This window comes from Barbus barbus (genome assembly GCF_936440315.1).
Source record: "Barbus barbus genome assembly, chromosome: 1".
In the NCBI taxonomy this organism is placed as follows: Eukaryota; Metazoa; Chordata; class Actinopteri; order Cypriniformes; family Cyprinidae; genus Barbus; species Barbus barbus.
This window is the reverse complement of record NC_136729.1, coordinates 20,647,149-20,664,498: the sequence shown is the minus strand read 5'-3', so window position 1 is coordinate 20,664,498 and position 17,350 is coordinate 20,647,149. Positions and strand designations below refer to the sequence as shown.

The window sequence follows — 17,350 nt, the reverse complement described above, 5'->3', positions numbered from 1 at the left end:
AAAAAAGTCCAATAAACATTTAATTTAATTTTTAAACAAAGCTCTTTCTTTGGATTCAAGGGCAACATGTCAATATAAAACAATTCTGAAACCGAATATAATGTCTAACATTAGAAGCACTGTAATTGCAAACAAAGTTTCTTTGTGCAGGTGTCAAGAGTGGTGACGGGAACGTCCAGCACTGGAACACGCTAATAGTGATACATTCAGAGTGAAGAACACATGCACTCATGCACACAGGTAATAAGGTCAAACATAAAACAACAGGGTGATTCATAGTGACTCTAAATTCCTACAGCATAACCCCCTGTGCAAAAAAGTAATACCAACAAAATCCTTAAAATATGTGCTCGGAACAGTTTTTAAAATTGTGCCTTTAACGCAACACTTCTCTTCAGCAAGAAACAGAGTGGTCCATGCACATTTTATGACATCATAAAATTGGAATAATAATAAAAAAAAACTGCACAATAAATATTTTATGAGAAATGTGATACAGCAGAATACAGGACTGTTGTAGCATCCACAAACCTATCAAGAGAGCTCTGTGATTAATAAAAGAAAAACAAATGTGACCTAGTTTACGTCCTCTCTTATCAAGATCTCCTTGGTAGTCAGGATATTCAGTTGAACACCACCCAGATGCACATGGGTCATGAAAAAATTAAACCCTGTACAAGACTAAGGAGTTTTCAATGGTCAATTATTACTGACAGTGCCGTTTATTCCAGGATTTAGCTTCATTAATGGGCACAGGAAACCAGTGTGTTTGAGTTACCCTATTGCACTGATCTCAATTACTGGCTTCCACGATCCTAACATTGAGCTGAGCCATTCTAACTGATACGGCTAAAATATAAAAGGGTTGTCTTTAAAAAAGCAGTATTAACTTAAAAACTCTCAAATCCTACATTATCCTACAAGTATGCATATCCTTAACAGATAAATTGTGCTCCAATCTATGCAATCTAAGGCTCTATACAAAATAATATATGTGCATCTGGTCAAAATATACAGCATTTTAATTCACCGGATCATATATGCATCTATTCTCCATCAGTAAACATGGTATTTAATACTATGCCATTAAAGTTTGAACCAATCAAATCACGAAATGTCTAATGGATATCATGCACACACTTCAGGTATTTGTATAGTAATGCAGCTGTTTGTATTTCATCTGGAAGTACATGATTCATTCACTGCATCGTCCAGATTGGCAGACAAATTTAGTTGCAGACATCCCATGAAATGTCTTTACCACAGTTCTTCCTGTCATTAATGCAGCTCTCCTAATGGCCTCATTGCTGCCTTGTTACAGTTTCCACCACATGAGAACTATCAGCTTCAGACTTTCCCGTTACTACTGCCGAGGCCAAGGGCCTGCACCACGTCCACACTCAGCCCACTCTTCAGAGTCCTCCGCACTGCAACACAAGCAGCACACCATTAAAACCACAACACTTTTTGTTAGACTGTAATATAAAACATGCAACTCCGTGTCAAACAATCTAAATAATACATAAACTATTAGCACATGTATAAAGACCGTCTTTTGATGAACCAAAATGATCTGGAACAGTAAAGGTAAAGCTTTCCTGTTGTTCAAACAGTTGAGCAAGGCGTTAGCAGCTTGATAAATGTGTACCTTGAATGTAATGTAAGTCACACTGAATAAAAGCATCTGCCGAATGCAAAAATGTAAATGCAAATAAATGTAAAGTTGTAGAAAAATGAGCAAATATTTGACAAAGTTTTGCAGGCAAAAATGACCAACTTGAGCGGTTGCAAAGTCTGCATGCTGAAGTCTTTCCTCATATTAAATTCTCGATAACATTAATTCATATTCCTATAGAAATGACGGCTGCACTTTATTTTACGGTACTTGTACTTACATGTACTTACAATCTACTTGCCTAAGAAAGTACCAGTAATATAAGGTAACTATATGGGGTAGGGGTAGGTTTAGGGGTAGGTTCAGGGTTAGTACTAAGTTATTACCTAGTTATTGTAATTACTATAATAAGTACATAGTACATGAGGAACAGGACTGTAAAATAAAGTGCTACCGAAATGACTGTATTTGGAAACCATTTTGAATGTGACTGCGCCTTAAGACATATACCATAGACAGCTTCAGCCTATTACAAATAAATAAAGAGATCTCAGCTGCAGAGAATATTTTTCCGGTTTGTGTGCTTTCAGTTTCCATTTTTTAAAAGTGCAGTTGCAAGAATGCCCTACAAAAGACTTTTTGTGTTCGATTTCTGAGATATCTGGCAGTTCAATCCGGCACAAGCAGAAGTAATGAGGTGGCACGATGGATCTGACAGGGAGACTTAGGGACTTTTGAAAGCTAAGCAATGGTTGAAGACAGATTACATTGTGTTTTGGACACAGATAGTGTTGAATGCAAACAGTGGCTAAATCCTTAATCTCATCCCCCAGGTTTAGGGCTAAACAACCTTCAGAACTGGGTATGAAGTTCAGTGGTCCAAAAAAAAAAAAAAAAATTTAAAATAAATAATACGTTGAAAGTCAAAATGTACTCACATGACTTTCTGTTAAGCCGCGAGCGTTTTCGTGTTTTTGGACTAGACGCCCTCTCTGTGGGATTCTGGGTGACAGATTTAACCAGACGATCCATTATCTCATCTGTGGCATCGTCCTGTGAGCTGGGGCTGTCCTCTTTGGCTACAGACATGTTTGTGTTAACCATGCCAAAACCTGTGTAGAAATTACATTAGATCAATCATTACTGCGCTTATTTACTTTCTTTCAAAGGAAGTGTTAAAATGAATGAGGTTGGTATTACATCTTGGCAAGCTAATGAAAATCAGGTCATTTGTAAAAGGTTCACATATTAAGGCAAATACAAAGTTGGGTGCAAAAGTTTGAATCAATGGCTTATTCATTCAGGTTTTTCCATGTTTGTCTTGTCAGTTAGCCCTCAAAAATAATTTCAAAGGACATGATTAATTTACTATTTATTTTCTAATAAATCTGTTAGTTGAGCAAACCCACTCCATGCAGCTTGTGCAGTAACTCTACCTTCATCATCATCCTGTGCTGACTGGCTCTCTACTGGTGAAGTAGGAGCGCTGTCAGAGTCATAAGGCCACTCTGTGAGATCAATTATGCTCTCATTAATTATAGTTTTATCATATATTGAAAGCTGCACAATTGCTTTATATTTGCACATATCCATGCTCCAAATGCTCTACCTTCATCACTCAACTGAAGAGTTGGTGAAATTGGAGAAGTGTCACCACCAGTGGTAAGAATCTCTATAAAAAGATCCCCAAAATGACAAACAAAATAAAACTTAAATAATAATAATAATAATAATATCATCATCATCATCATCCAAACTCTTTGCAAAATGTCGTAACAGATGTAGCAGAATGAAAAAACAAGCTACATCTGGGCTGGGTAACTAAACTTTTTGTGATTGAAGCGGTAGTTTGGCTTGGGGATTTACCTTCCTGCAGATGCTACTTCTGTGACTATAATTAAACAAATTCCACAGGAAGGCTGGGTCCAAGCAGGAAGACCAACACTGGTCTAAACTGCTAACTTATATAACCTGGATTTGATGAATGAAGCTACAGGTGGAGAGAATAGAGTGATCCAATGCCAATTCAATTAATGGGTGTGTTGTGGTATCTTACTTCGTACAGCACGGCTCCTCCGCAGCTTGCTGTTGTCGTTGTTGGCGATGAGCAGGTTCTTCATGTTCTCATGGTCCTCTTGGGCTGGCTCTAATTCTACGGTTGAAGAAACCGGGGGTGGGTTGTCCTCCAGAGACAGTGGTGGAACTGCTCCAGAAAACTTCTCTGTCTGTGAGAAAAAAAGATTATTGGTAAAGTTTTTTTTTTGTCAATCTACTAAACTGACGATTGAGGGTGATACAGTGGGGTTGTGGACAGGACCATGAATCGGTTCATTTCCACAAATGAGTGATCTGAGTTCAATACAAGTTAAGCACTATTGACAAAATTTGTGGCATAATGTCGATCAGGGCTGTCGTCAGGAGTAGACTTGTCCCAGGCCCTGTGCTGAGGGGGCCGGATAAATGCTTTATACTGTGGAGTGTTCAGGGGTGGACTATGGTTTGGTCTGGGTTTTGTCTAGCAATGACCTCGATGGCACTGAAATGATGAAGATGTGAAATTGTCTCTTATTTTGTTTAAAAGAGCAATTTTTTTCTATTTAGTACTGCCCTTCAGAAGCCAAACAAATCGGGACACTTTATCCTAATCATTGTATACATACAATTTTTCTGAAGATCAGTTTAACTGCTCGGGACAAACAAGGGGCTCATGAACAACTCATGGTGAAAAAAAGATCACAGCATTAAGAATCAAGCACATGTAAACTTTTGAACAGGGTAATTTAAATAAATATTCAGCTATTATTATTCTCATTATTATTTTGTTAAACTTTTTAACATATTTCAGATTCTACAAGGTATGTGTAAACTCAAGACCACAACAGTAAGTTGGAAGAACATGAGTCATGATCATTAAAATAACTTAAATTATATCAAAAAGATTTAAACATTTTATGTGATGGAATGAGGTTAGTGGACTAAAATCAAAGGACATCTTAGTGTAGTCAAAGAATGTTTAAAGTTGATGATTTTCCTCAAGAGCTTCTATTCCTCACCTCTGTGATCATTTTGCCCCGGGTCTTGGTGCGCTCCCGGTGGACGGCGCGTTTGCGTTTCTGGGTGAGGACTCTCTCTCGTGTGGTGCGGTACTCAAGGGCAAACTCACTGATGATCTTACAGAACTGAGTCACTTTAGTGTCCCGCACTGAGTATGAGGGCTGACCCAAGTACAGCAAGAAGGAATGAAACCTGCAAAGGAAGTACAATGAATATACTGTATGCTCCAGTTAATCCTAATTAAAAAATTAGGCACAATCATTCAAGCTCACCAATTTATGGGAAGCATCCAAATGAAGTTGGTATCTTTTGATTTAACATGTTAAAGTATAAAAAGTATTACAGTGTTTTTTGTTTTTTTTACCTATTAATAATGCGCCTATGCACTACTTTCAGGATGATGATCCTTTCAGTACAGTCCTTCAGAAATTCTGTCATTTTGTTTTTCAAGTTAGGTTTAGCTTCATGTTTGGCCACTACTTTAAGATTGTCCCAAGATGCTTTGCATTTTCTCTCCAACTGAATCAGGTTTTCAGACAACTGCTCAAAATCCACCTGTGGGAAAAGAAAGGAGGAAGTGATAAATTAGCACTAGCACAAATTAAAAAATAATGTTGAACATTGTTAGGCATAATACAGTCATGGCCAAAAATATCGGCACTCTTGGTAAATATAATCAAAGGCGGCTGTTAAAATGTATCTGCATTGTTAATCCTTTTGATCTTTTATTTTTTTTTAAATTCACAAAAATTTAACCTTTCATTGTATAGTAAGAATTTAAAATATCATTATGAAATAAATGTTTTTCTCTAATACACATTAGCCATAATTAACGGCACCCTTTTATTCAATACTTTTTGAAACCTCCATTTGCCAGTTTAACAGCTCTAAATTTTCTCGTATAATGCCTGATGAGGTTAGAGAACACCGGACAAGAGATCAGAGATCATTCCTTCATCCAGAATCACTCCAGATCCTTCAGATTCACAGCTCCATGACGGTGCTTCTTCTCTTCAGTTCACTTCACTCATTTTCTACAGGATTCAGGTCAGAGGACTGGAATGGCCAGCAGAAGCTTGGTTTTGTGCTCAGTGACAAATTTTTGTGTTGTTTTTGATGTTTGTGTTTGGATTATTGTACAGTTGGAAGATCCAAACATGGCCCATTATAAGATTTCTAACAGAGTCAGTCACTTATTGATTTTTTTATCTGTTGGTATTTGATAGAATCCATGATGCCATGCGTCTAAACAAGATTTACTAGATACTTTTTATCCCTAGAGTGTTTTGCTGCTAAAAAAATTATTTTTTAGTTTCATCTGACCATAGAAGCCAGTCCCATTTGAAGTTCCAGTCATCTCTTATAATTGAATATGCTGAAGTTTGTTTTTGAATGAGATAGGAGAGTTTTTCTTGAAACCCTGCCAAACAACATGTGGTGATGTAGGGGCTGTTTGACAATTTTTTTTTAAAGGTTTTCTGACCCCGAGACTCAACTATTTTCTGCAATTCTCCAGCTGTGGACCTTGCAGAGTCTTTAGCCACTCAAACTCTCCTTCTCATCGGGCATTAGGACGATATAGACACACGTCCTCTTCAAGGCAGTTTCATAACATTTTATGTTGATTGTAAATTCTTAATTATTGCCCTGATGGTGGAAATGGGTATTTCACTGCTCTAGCTCTTTTCTTAAAGCCACTTCACTAATTTGTGAAGCTCAATTATCTTTTGCTGCACATCAGAAATATATTCTTTGGTTTTTCTCATTGTGATGGATATTTAAGGGAATTTGGACTTAGTTTTTCCCTCCTATTTATATTTCTGTGAAACAGGAAGCCATGGCTGGATAATTTCATGTTCATAATCACCCTGGAGTGCTCAAAATTGTGAATATGAATGGGAATATACTTCAGACATATTTTACTCATAAGAATTTCTAGGGGTACCAATAATTGTGTCCAACGTGTCTTTTGAGAAAAACATATTTCAAAATGTTTTTTTCCCTTATTTTAAATTGTTATTATCCAATGAAAGGTTAGATTTCTGTGATTTAAAAAAAAGAAAAAAAAAGAAAAGAAAAAGGATTAGCAATGCAGAATTGCAGATTAATTTTCACAGCCTTCTTTGATCATATTTACCAAGGGTGCCGATATTTTTGGCCATGACTGTAGGTAAGACAAACAGAACAAAGAAATCAAAAATGCATATAAAGAAGCATCTGAGTAACCTACTTTAGCAGAGCGTGTGATAGCAGGCATCTCAGAGTAAAGGTCTGTCGTATCTGGGTAGTTTTCCACCACAAAATTGCAGGTATGATGAAGCAGAGACTGCCTGTGTACTGTGTCCTTCACCTCAGTAACCTTCTCCAGATAACTGAGCTCAAAACCCTTAGCCTGCCAGAGAGCCAAGAAGTGCCAATTAAAGTCATTATGTGATGTTCAATGAAATACTACATTAGCTTTGTTGGCAACTGGTGGGGACATTTTATACATAAGTGCTGTCAATCGATTAAAAAATGTAATCGCGTTAATCCCACTCATGGACTGTGATTGATCACGATTAATCACAAATTTAAAACACTAGGATTTACCTGTAAATGTATTGAAAAAGAAAAGCATGACAAACTAGTTTAAAGAAACAGAACCTTTCACACCTCCGCAAAGTATGAGACAATCCTTATTATTCTTTTTTTTTTTTTTTTCAGCCATTATCAGCCTTTATGCTGGAAATAAAACGTTTACCAAGCCACAATACAACAAAACATTTTCTTGCGACATTACATGAAGTATTATGACAAAATGCATTATGAAGAAGAATTGGACCTGCATGTTTTGCAGGTGCATTAGAGCTAACATTAGCGTCATGCTACACAAGACAATTTATGAGATTAATAGTACACTTTTACTCAGAACTCACTTTAAACAGCCATCGAGTGTTTGTAATAACTTCCTTTTGTGATCACATGTGTATATACTTTGGGCGGCCGCGATGCATTATAAAAGTAGCCCAAAAAAAACGCAACCCACAGCTCTGTAATTTTTCCAGCGACTGTATTTTCAAAATAGCCCAATTATGCAGGAAAACCGTGACCCTGGCAACACTGGTTCGCTGTACCCTTATCACATATGAGAAATACATATCTCTCGCGCACTGTTGCTCTTTCTCTCCGCGTTCACTTCACTTTTGTCTAGCCCGGCAACGCATAAATCACATAATCCCTGCGTCCCAATGTGCATACACCCTATCTGCCCTAAATAGTATTGAAAATTACTAATATCACTTAGAATTTAGGATGGATAGTGTGCACATTGGGACGCAGGCAATGATGACCTTCTGCGCTGCGATGACAGCAAGAAGTTGGGGTCAAACCTTATCAAACGATTAATTTGCGTAAAAAAAAAAAAAATACTAACGCATTAAAATTTTTTGATTAATCGCATGCGTTAAAACGTTAACAGCCCTAACACATATACATATATACACACACACACACATACACACATATATATATATATATATATATGTATACATATATATATATATATATATATATATTAACATGGCTACTCATTAAATCAAAATGGCACAAATTAAAGGACATCATGTTCAACAAGTTTTTAACATGGCATTGCAACAGACAACAAGCTATAAATTTGGTACTGCTTTAAAAACCTCATTAAAACTACTGATATTTCTGAATATGTGAAATGTTCTTTTTATTTATTAAGTAAAGTTTAAGGGAGCCCAAATTGATGAGACAAGTTTCATTTTTGGGGTCAACTATTCCTTATAATAAATGCATAGATATGCTTCAGAAGGCCTTTATAACACTTTTTATGATGGATGGACGCACTTTTTTGGCCTTCAAAATCTCGACCACTATTCACTGCCATTATAAATCCTGGATGAGGGACACTTTTTAATATAACTCTGATTGTATTCGTCTGAAAGAGAAAAGTCATATACACCTAGGATGGCTTGAGGGTGAGTAAATCATGGGGCAATTTTCATTTTTTGGTGAACTATCCCTTTAAAATCAAAAATCAGTTTGATCTGTCTGCCCTGGTTTAAAACGAAAGTGTTCTACACATCGTAGTACAGAGTGAATACAGTCTTCACTACTTGTATGTACACGAGTTTGAAGAGTTCAAGAGGTTGTGACATAGTTCAGCACAGAAAACATGCCATGCAGGGTCTTGATCATATCTTATCTTCCACAAGGCAAAAGCAAAAGATTAAGGCATCAGCACAGAGCTGCTCTGACTAATCACATGTGTCCATCAAGCTTCAGACTGCAGCACTTGCCCTTACTACAGGTGCTTTAAAGGTAACTCTGCACCTAGGACTCACTGTGGAGGAGATGGAGCACTTACATTGGTGCTATTGAGGAAGTTTCCAATGGCCAGTAGTGTTGCTAGGATAAGCTTGAAGGTTTTGTTCTTGGCGAGTTGTTCCATACCCAGTTTCAGGTCAAAAAGAGGCTCGGCAATCTCCTGCAACATTCATGTGTGAGGGATAGAAGAATGACAGAGAAAGATAGAGATTGAGAACGAATGTTTGGAAATGAAAGCCTCACTAAACACATACCAATCAAGGTCGGAAGAACTCAATTTTAGAAGCCTAAACTACTAAATTCCTACTATCAGAACTAGAGTTCAATGATCAGACAATGCAATACTGAAACTGTGAATAAGTTTTTTTTTTTCAATGTCAAAATAGATAGATAGATAAATAAATAAATACAATCCCAACATTATAATGTAGTACACTGGCAAAAACAGCAATATGATAAAATACACTAGTGTTCTACTGACAATTAAATTTATTATAATAGGTGTAAACAATGCTTCGACCAATTAATCTAATCCATTAACTGTATAATTTTAAGGGTGCCAAGCAATGCAGCATTAGGTGCTTTTACGAGCATTTTTACAATTGCTTCATATGCAGCTTTCACAGATTTTCAGCAGACTTCACAGATTTATATAAATAATAATAATAATAATAATAATAATAATAATAATAATAATGACAATAATCTAATGCTTGCAAACACAATACTGAAAGTTTGGGGGTCAGGCTTTTGTTTTTGAAAGAAATTAATACTTTTACATTAAATTTATCAAAAGTTAGAGTAAAAAAAACAACAATTTTAACTGTCTATTCAAAGAATCCTGAAATAAATGCATCACCGTTTCCAGAAAGTAGTAAGTAAAGCCTGCTGACAATTCAGCTTTGTCATCACAGGAATAAATTACTTGCATTACTTTTAAATGGTCACCTCTGCATTGTGTAATACAACAGACTAGAACTAACATATAGTTGTAACGCTTTAGCTGATTAATCCTTTTATTATGATCATGTTACTGGAGTAAACAGGTTTTCATTCGAAGTATAAACTTAGTATAAAAAGAGGATTAATTGTCGTAGGGCATTGACCTTCTCCAGGGTCTCATAGTTCAGTTTAAAGGCCCAGAGCTGTAATCTGGCTGCGAGGCCACTGATGGACGAGAGAGCGAGCAGGAACTGCTCTGCTGTGCCCAGCGGTACATCAGGGTTGGCCAGCTGAGCCTCCTGAATCTTCTGTTTCTCTTCATCTGTTGGAGTCATGGTCAGGATTTTCTATAGGTGGATAGAAGCATATTCAGAGGATATTTTACTTCAGATTTGTAATGTATAAATTAATAATTTAAATCTTTCTTAATTTTATAATAATTAATTATTAAAAAAAATACTGATATTTATGCTCAATACAGAAATGAAGGAATGTTTAAAAACAAATTAAACAAGCTTCACTGCCACCTGGTGGTGGATGCTAGTGCTACATTACCTCAATGCCCTCTTTACTGATGGCAAACTCATCAAAGGTGAGGATGGCACTTTTAATGACATGTATAGCAGGCAAAACAGTCATGCCGATGTTGATGGCATTGCTCCTCTTCGGATCAAGCACTAAAATTTCTGCTTTCTTGATCTCAGCACCTTTCTGTAGGAAAAGGATAGAACCTTTTTTGCATGTACTGGCCATAATAAAAAAGTTGTTGCTTAAACATTTATTTATCCATATATTTAATAGCAGCATTCCCCCAGTGAGGTGACCTATCATCTTTTAGTAGTTCAATGGCTTTAGTAAATTGGTAAATTGTCATGTAAACCCTGAATGGTTTATTCTTAAATAAGTTTCCAGTTTGAGTTGTCTGGCATACATATGATCTATTTGTTACTAGTATGTACAAGATGCATAAGATTATATAGCTTCAATGTTTAAAATTGCAATTTGTAAAAAAATAAATAATTAAAGCTAGGGAGGGGGGGGGGGGGGTGTGTTGTACCTTTGCTACTGGAAGATCCTTTCCTTTGGACTCAAACAGGTGCTCCAGCTTAGCTGTATCGACTGCAACCTTATCAAGTGAAGCCCAAACTGTGCCCCGCCCAAACTTGCACTTCCTGGGGCTGTCGGGCTGCTTAAGCTCCTTCCAGAACAGCTTGACCGTTTTCCGTTTCTTTAGAAAAGCCAGATCATTTCCTTGAGACGGGGACGGAGGGAGGAGTCCTGGAGGAGGAGGAGGCACACTCAAACCTCCAGGAGGAGGTGGAGGAGGAGGGGGTGGATTCAGATGAGGAGGTCCAGGAGGAGGAGGAGGAGGAGGAGGAGGAGGCGGTGGGAGAGCAGAGCCCAGTCCTGGCACTGGAGGAGGGGGGTGGCGGTACTCCATTAGGCAAACCGGTGTCAAAAGTGTCTATATCCAGCACATCGATATCCTCCTCCTCCATCAGATCGGAGAAGTCAAGATCTTTAATCCGCAGAGGTCTGGACCTGGGCTGCAGCTTCTCCCAGGCATCCCGACTACCCCTGGATAATGGCGTCATCATTGTCTTCTCTAAACTCTGTGAATGAGTCTCCGCTTCAATACTGTACTGTGGACGCAGCTTCTTGCTCTGTTCCTCCTTTAGCCTGGCGCAAGCGGCCTGAGCAGTACCTTCAGGGATCTCCAGGTCCGCCCGCCTGAACGTGTTTTCTGTGGGCTGAGAAGCGTGAGACTGCAGTCTGGAGAGCCGTCCGGCCATACTGGTGATCCCATGGTCCTCAAGTGTACTTTCCAGAATAGGACTTTTTAGGCCTCCAGGGGTGTTGTTTTTGGAGTAGAGCATATCCAACATGAACTTCCTGTCATTAGAGAGGGTGCTGTGCTGTTCCGCTGTACTGCCCTGATGCTGCAAACCACCCTCTAGAGGAACAAAAAAAAAAAATAATTAAATAAAAAAAAAAATACACTGTGCTGAAGGAAAAATATTAGGGATGCACAATATATCGGTACCATACAATATAGATTACTGACCATACTGACCAATATTAGTGGGTTTTTTGTAGTATTATTTATCAGTATCGGTTGATATTGAATATTTGTTATTTATTTAGTATTTTATTGACAGCCCTAGAACTATCTACAGAGATAAATTTAATCTGCAGTCCATGGACAAGAAAAAAAGCGTATTATGCTTGTACTATAATAAACATTGTTACATGTCTAAAATACATGAGCATTAAAAAACATGCCAACAAACAAAAAAATACTACATTGAAAATTCATTAGATTATACTGAATATATAATTATGCATGTTCATTAACTTGAAGTTGTTTTTTTTAAACAATTTAAAACCAAAGTTAATTGTAATCTTGAGCAAATCTCAAAATATCAATTTTCATACCATAAATAAATGATAAAGTTATGATGCTTGAATTCATTTGTAGCATTTACAACAAAATAGTATGGAATTTTAATATTGGCCATGTATCAATTATCAGTCATACTCATAACATGAAAATAAATCTGCTTATTGATATTGGTCAGAATTTGTTTATATTGTGAATTGCTATAAAGTACAGTATGCAACATAACGGTGTTGCCATCTGCACTGTAATCAACCAATAATCTTTATTTCGGTATAATAGCAGCAGGCTAAAAGAGACATCCTACCTTCAAAATGCCCAGTGCAAGCACAGATCATGTTGTTCCCACATGCTACCATCCTCTAGTTTCAGTAACCCAGCGCAGACTAATAGCAGTAGCTCCTTTGAGCTCTAACAGCATTGTAGTGCTAGCTGCCTAAAACCTCTACATGCCAAAACGGAAACTGAAAAGGGGAGATCCCCATCTCCAAATCTAAACAGTTTACATCTCTGCCCTCTACTTCAGCTAATTTACATTCCCTGGACGAAAGGCCTGTTAGTGGCTATGTCATTTGGAGCAGGGCCACTAGAGCAAGAGATGGAATCACTCTCACATATTTCCACTTTGAAGATTTCTGCTTGAAATAAAGCTCTTGACTTCTCAAAGAAGCCCTCACACAGAAGTGCTTGACTACTGCTCAGTATCAGAAATATTCAATGAGCAGAAACCAGGTTAAGAAACCTACTTTTAAATAGATGCTTGATAGAAGAAATAAGTTTCTTCTTTTTTTCATTTAAGAGTGAAGGCTGGGTGAGCTTTGAATTAGGTATGTGGAAGACACACTGTTTGTTCATGTCTTAAGGTCACTGCACACTGAGTCCGAAATTTTCGCATGTTAAAAAATAAATACGACCTCACGTTGTGTCAATCACGTTTGCACACTGCCTCCGAAACTTTCGTCCATCAAAAAAAAATTCAGATCAGGTTCGATTTTCTGTGTTTTCACATCCATAGCATGCATTTTGATAGGAAAGGATGGGGAATACGAAAAAACGGAAAAACACGTGTGAAAATTTCGGACTGCAATGAACTTTAGGCAGACAGAGCAGCAGTATGAATGACATGGAGAATGACAGAGAATGGAATCTCTTGCCTGCTTCATTGTGGGCTGTTGTTGTGTCCTCTGGTTGCTCCAGGGTGTGCCTGGTCAAGTTTACCCCTTCAGACTCCTGATTATTACTAGATCCTGCAAGACACACACATACACAATGGAAAACACTGAAAAAACAACAAAAAGAGAGATCTAGCAGTTTTTGTAAACCATACAAAAACTTGATAATTCAAAACAAAAGTTCACATAACTGTTCTGAGTTAGTGACACCTCATGAAGCACACTACTAATATCCAAAAGATGGCCCAGTCCATGCAGCTAATCTACTAAAGACTTGAGAAAATGTTTGTTAACAAGGATCAGTCTCGCTACAGGAAGTTAATAAGAATTAGCATAAGCACTGTTTTAGTATTATTTGTATACTATTACGGTATTTATTTTGAATTAGCATTTATTTTTATATTTTCTGTTTTCATTTTAAAACATTAAGTTGTAGTTGTGCATGTCATTTTTAATGTATTTTTAATATAAAAAATGAACATCTATTTAGCTTTACTTTTATTTTTCTAACAAATTTTTGTTTTAATATTAAAAAAAAAAAAAAAAGAAAACAACGATAGATAGATAGATAGATAGATAGATAGATAGATAGATAGATAGATAGATAGATAGATAGATAGATAGATAGATAGATAGATAGATAGATAGATAGATAGATAGATAGATAGATAGATAGATAGATAGATAGATAGATAGATTAAGCTTAACAATAACAAAACATAAATGGATAATGACCCCCAAATTAAAATTCTGTCTGTGTTCAAGAAAATCATTTTAAATGTATTACTTTTTGTAAGGGACCATTTGAAATACTGTAATTATGTTCCTAGTATAAGAAGTATGTATGAATTATATTATGAAACATTGAAGATGTTTGTGTAATTTAATTTGCGATTTGACAGATTTTCTGTAACTTGAATGTTTTTGTACACTGTCTGTTTATGTATTGAAACTGGAAATCATGAATATTTGTGCTGAAATTGTCCTTCTCGGACGCCATAGTGATCAGGTGGACTATTAAGCTTAATAAGATGGCGGGTGGACGAGAATGTGAGACGCTGATTGTTTGAGCCTATATTGTTTTAATGTGGATTTTATACTTTCAATTCAACGCACATCTGATGATGACAAAAGGATTATCATATTTGATTTACATTCATGTTGATTGTAATTAAAGAAATACTTGAATGTTTGTTGTGTAATGTTATCGATTGTGATGCTTATTTATGCAATTCAACATGTTTAAGAGTCTATGCTTGCATGATGAATCTTGTCATGTGTATGTGTTAAAACAGTTTTCAGGGTGCTGTGGGGTGTTGTGTGTCACTTCAAGGTGTACGGAATAAAGATGCTGCTTGAGTACACCGCGTTGTTGTGGTGAATTTAAGGAAACCTCATGCATCAGTTGAGGCTCTCGGATCCAAGGGATTGCTACACTTTTATTATTATTATTATTTTGTCTCAAATGTTATTGTCCATGCAATGGAAGTCAACGAGCACCTGGACATTCTTCAAAATATCTTCTTTGGTTTTCCACAGAAGAAAGCAAGTTTTTCCAGATATGAAACAACATGAGGGTGAAAAAGTGACCATTTTTATTTTTGGGTGAACTATCAATTTAAATCTCCCACAAGATGTTTCCCTACATATAGTAGTTTATTAGTGCATTTAATTTACTCGATGAGATATAGCTCTTTAGATACAGCAGTTATGCTGACTAGCAGGTGCAAACATGCATGCTATCAACTATCATTTCTGCTTCCATAACAATCATCTCACACTTCATTACCAACTTTCAGCTCTGCAGGACCCATGATTCCAGAAGAATACAAAAAGTTCATCCCACCCTTACAACATTAATAAAGTTAGGCAACTTCCTATGTATGCTTGACAAACCGGATGACACACATGCAAGCAATAATTGAAAGTGTGCAGCTCTAAAAAGCAGTCAGAACCATCACAGTTGGAACGCTGCTGAAAGTTATGAATCTCAGCAGGACACATTACATAATCGTGACAAACTTGCTCTAGAACAATCAGAGCACATTCCAGACTTGGCAATTAACAGTATGTGCAATAAATTTGAGGAGTTGACATACAGAGTGTAGACAAGCTCGTAATTATTCATGACAGTATACACACACAAACAGACGAATAAATGACCACAAATACACTCACACAGTCATATGCATTCGGATTTAGTAAAGCTTCACTGATTAGGGAACGCAGAGAGTTTAAGATGTTAGATCATGACTGGAGTCTTGATAGACAGAAAGACAAGCAAAGGAAGAGAACAACTAGACAAAAAGAGGAGACAAGTAGTGCAAAGATGGAATGCAGAAGACTGAAAAGGAAGAAGTCAATGCATATTGTAAAGGACAACAGTGTGACATTGTAAGGAACAGAAGGTCAGGTATCAGCACCTGCAGTGGTTGAGCTGGAGACCGGCTGCTCGGTTTCTGTAGATGCCTCTATGTCTGTAGACACCACGCTCTCGCTTAAAGACGGGCTCTCATGGGCGCCGTATGGCTTCCTTTTCTTCTCCCACTGGGATGCAGCCAGACTACGCAAGAAATTGTCTCTATAAAGCCAACAGAGAAGCAGCACTCATTTACTAAGCTGTAAATGGAGGGTTGGGTGACATAAGTGCTCTGATTCTGTAAATAAGTTATATATAGTAGACCTGCTCTGAAATGAGTGGTTGCAGAATACAGTGAAACCATAAACTAGTTCAAATCACAATGGCATATAATAAAACATTTAAGCTTTTGGGACTGAAAACTTTGTCCAGACCTTTCTTCTATTTATTACACACACAAAAAAAGATTATTTTAAAAGGTTATTATACAGTTGTTTGATACCGTGCAGTTATATTGCAAAGAGAAAACAAGCACAAAAAAGGCACAGGTAAGCAATATGGAATAATAAATAAATACATTTTAAAAACAATCCCTTGCATCCTATCACAGAAATCCAGCCTTGTGTCTGACAAAGCCCACCACCACAACCACCACCACCATAAATTATCTTAGAAATGATTTCCCACAACATACATGTAGAAACCAACACAAAAAACAAATTTTCTGTATGGTTATTAGTTTCAATAACCACCATGCTGATCAGGCTTGATTAACTCCAGTGATCCACCAGAAGAACTGTTCTAAACTCAGAGTTACACTGAGGCATGTGTGCCGAGAATAAACTGCTTCACATGAATGACACATGATTTAAGATTGTTTTTATTTTTTAGGCAGTAAAGTAGATTAAGTCATTGTTAAACCCATTGCCACTGCATTAATACGTGTTAATTTTACCTATGTAGAATCATTAATATTATAATAAGGATCATACGTGAAATTAAAAATAAATAGCCAAACTAAAGGTTAATATTCTCACACAGCACACACAGCCTCAGTTTCTGAGCATAGCAGCTGGGTTAGCCCCCAAACACCTGGCTGCATGCTAATGTATGCAGAAAGAGAGCCTGTAACCATACAGAGCTGCTGTATACTTACTCATAATTCCTCAGAACCGGCAAGTCTCTATTCACACTCTCTGGGCTGAAGAAAAACACTTCAATTTACACACTTTGTCCATATCACTCCTGTTAACTACACTGCACAAGGCTCATTAAATATATAGAAAATACCTTTAGAAAAACCTATTCACATTACACCACATCTTGTATAACTTTGGCTTTTAAGCTTTGGAAAAGAAAAACTGCTTTGTGGATATTTTTTTAGGCAATTTCAACAATAGCCATTTTTTCCATGAATGGGGATATGATAGCAGCCCATAAAAAGGCAGGAGATAAAGGCATCTTTGAGTAGCAACTTG

The 17,350-nt window shown here is 36.9% G+C and overlaps 1 protein-coding gene across 1 annotated transcript in view; it reads right to left on the bottom strand.

Moving 5' to 3' along the window:
* Position 1: 1 nt before the first annotated feature.
* LOC306875294 (FH1/FH2 domain-containing protein 1-like) overlaps positions 2-17,350 on the bottom strand; it is a 52,649-nt gene continuing 35,300 nt past the window's right edge. Inside the window, 14 exon segments of the mRNA XM_079425763.1 lie at positions 2-1,427; positions 2,554-2,727; positions 3,672-3,840; positions 4,669-4,861; positions 5,034-5,224; positions 6,900-7,061; positions 9,042-9,161; positions 10,108-10,290; positions 10,499-10,654; positions 11,001-11,369; positions 11,371-11,897; positions 13,496-13,588; positions 15,937-16,094; positions 17,029-17,073. Of these exon segments, the coding sequence (XP_079281889.1) occupies positions 1,348-1,427; positions 2,554-2,727; positions 3,672-3,840; positions 4,669-4,861; positions 5,034-5,224; positions 6,900-7,061; positions 9,042-9,161; positions 10,108-10,290; positions 10,499-10,654; positions 11,001-11,369; positions 11,371-11,897; positions 13,496-13,588; positions 15,937-16,094; positions 17,029-17,073 (2,620 nt within the window). The 3' untranslated portion in view covers positions 2-1,347.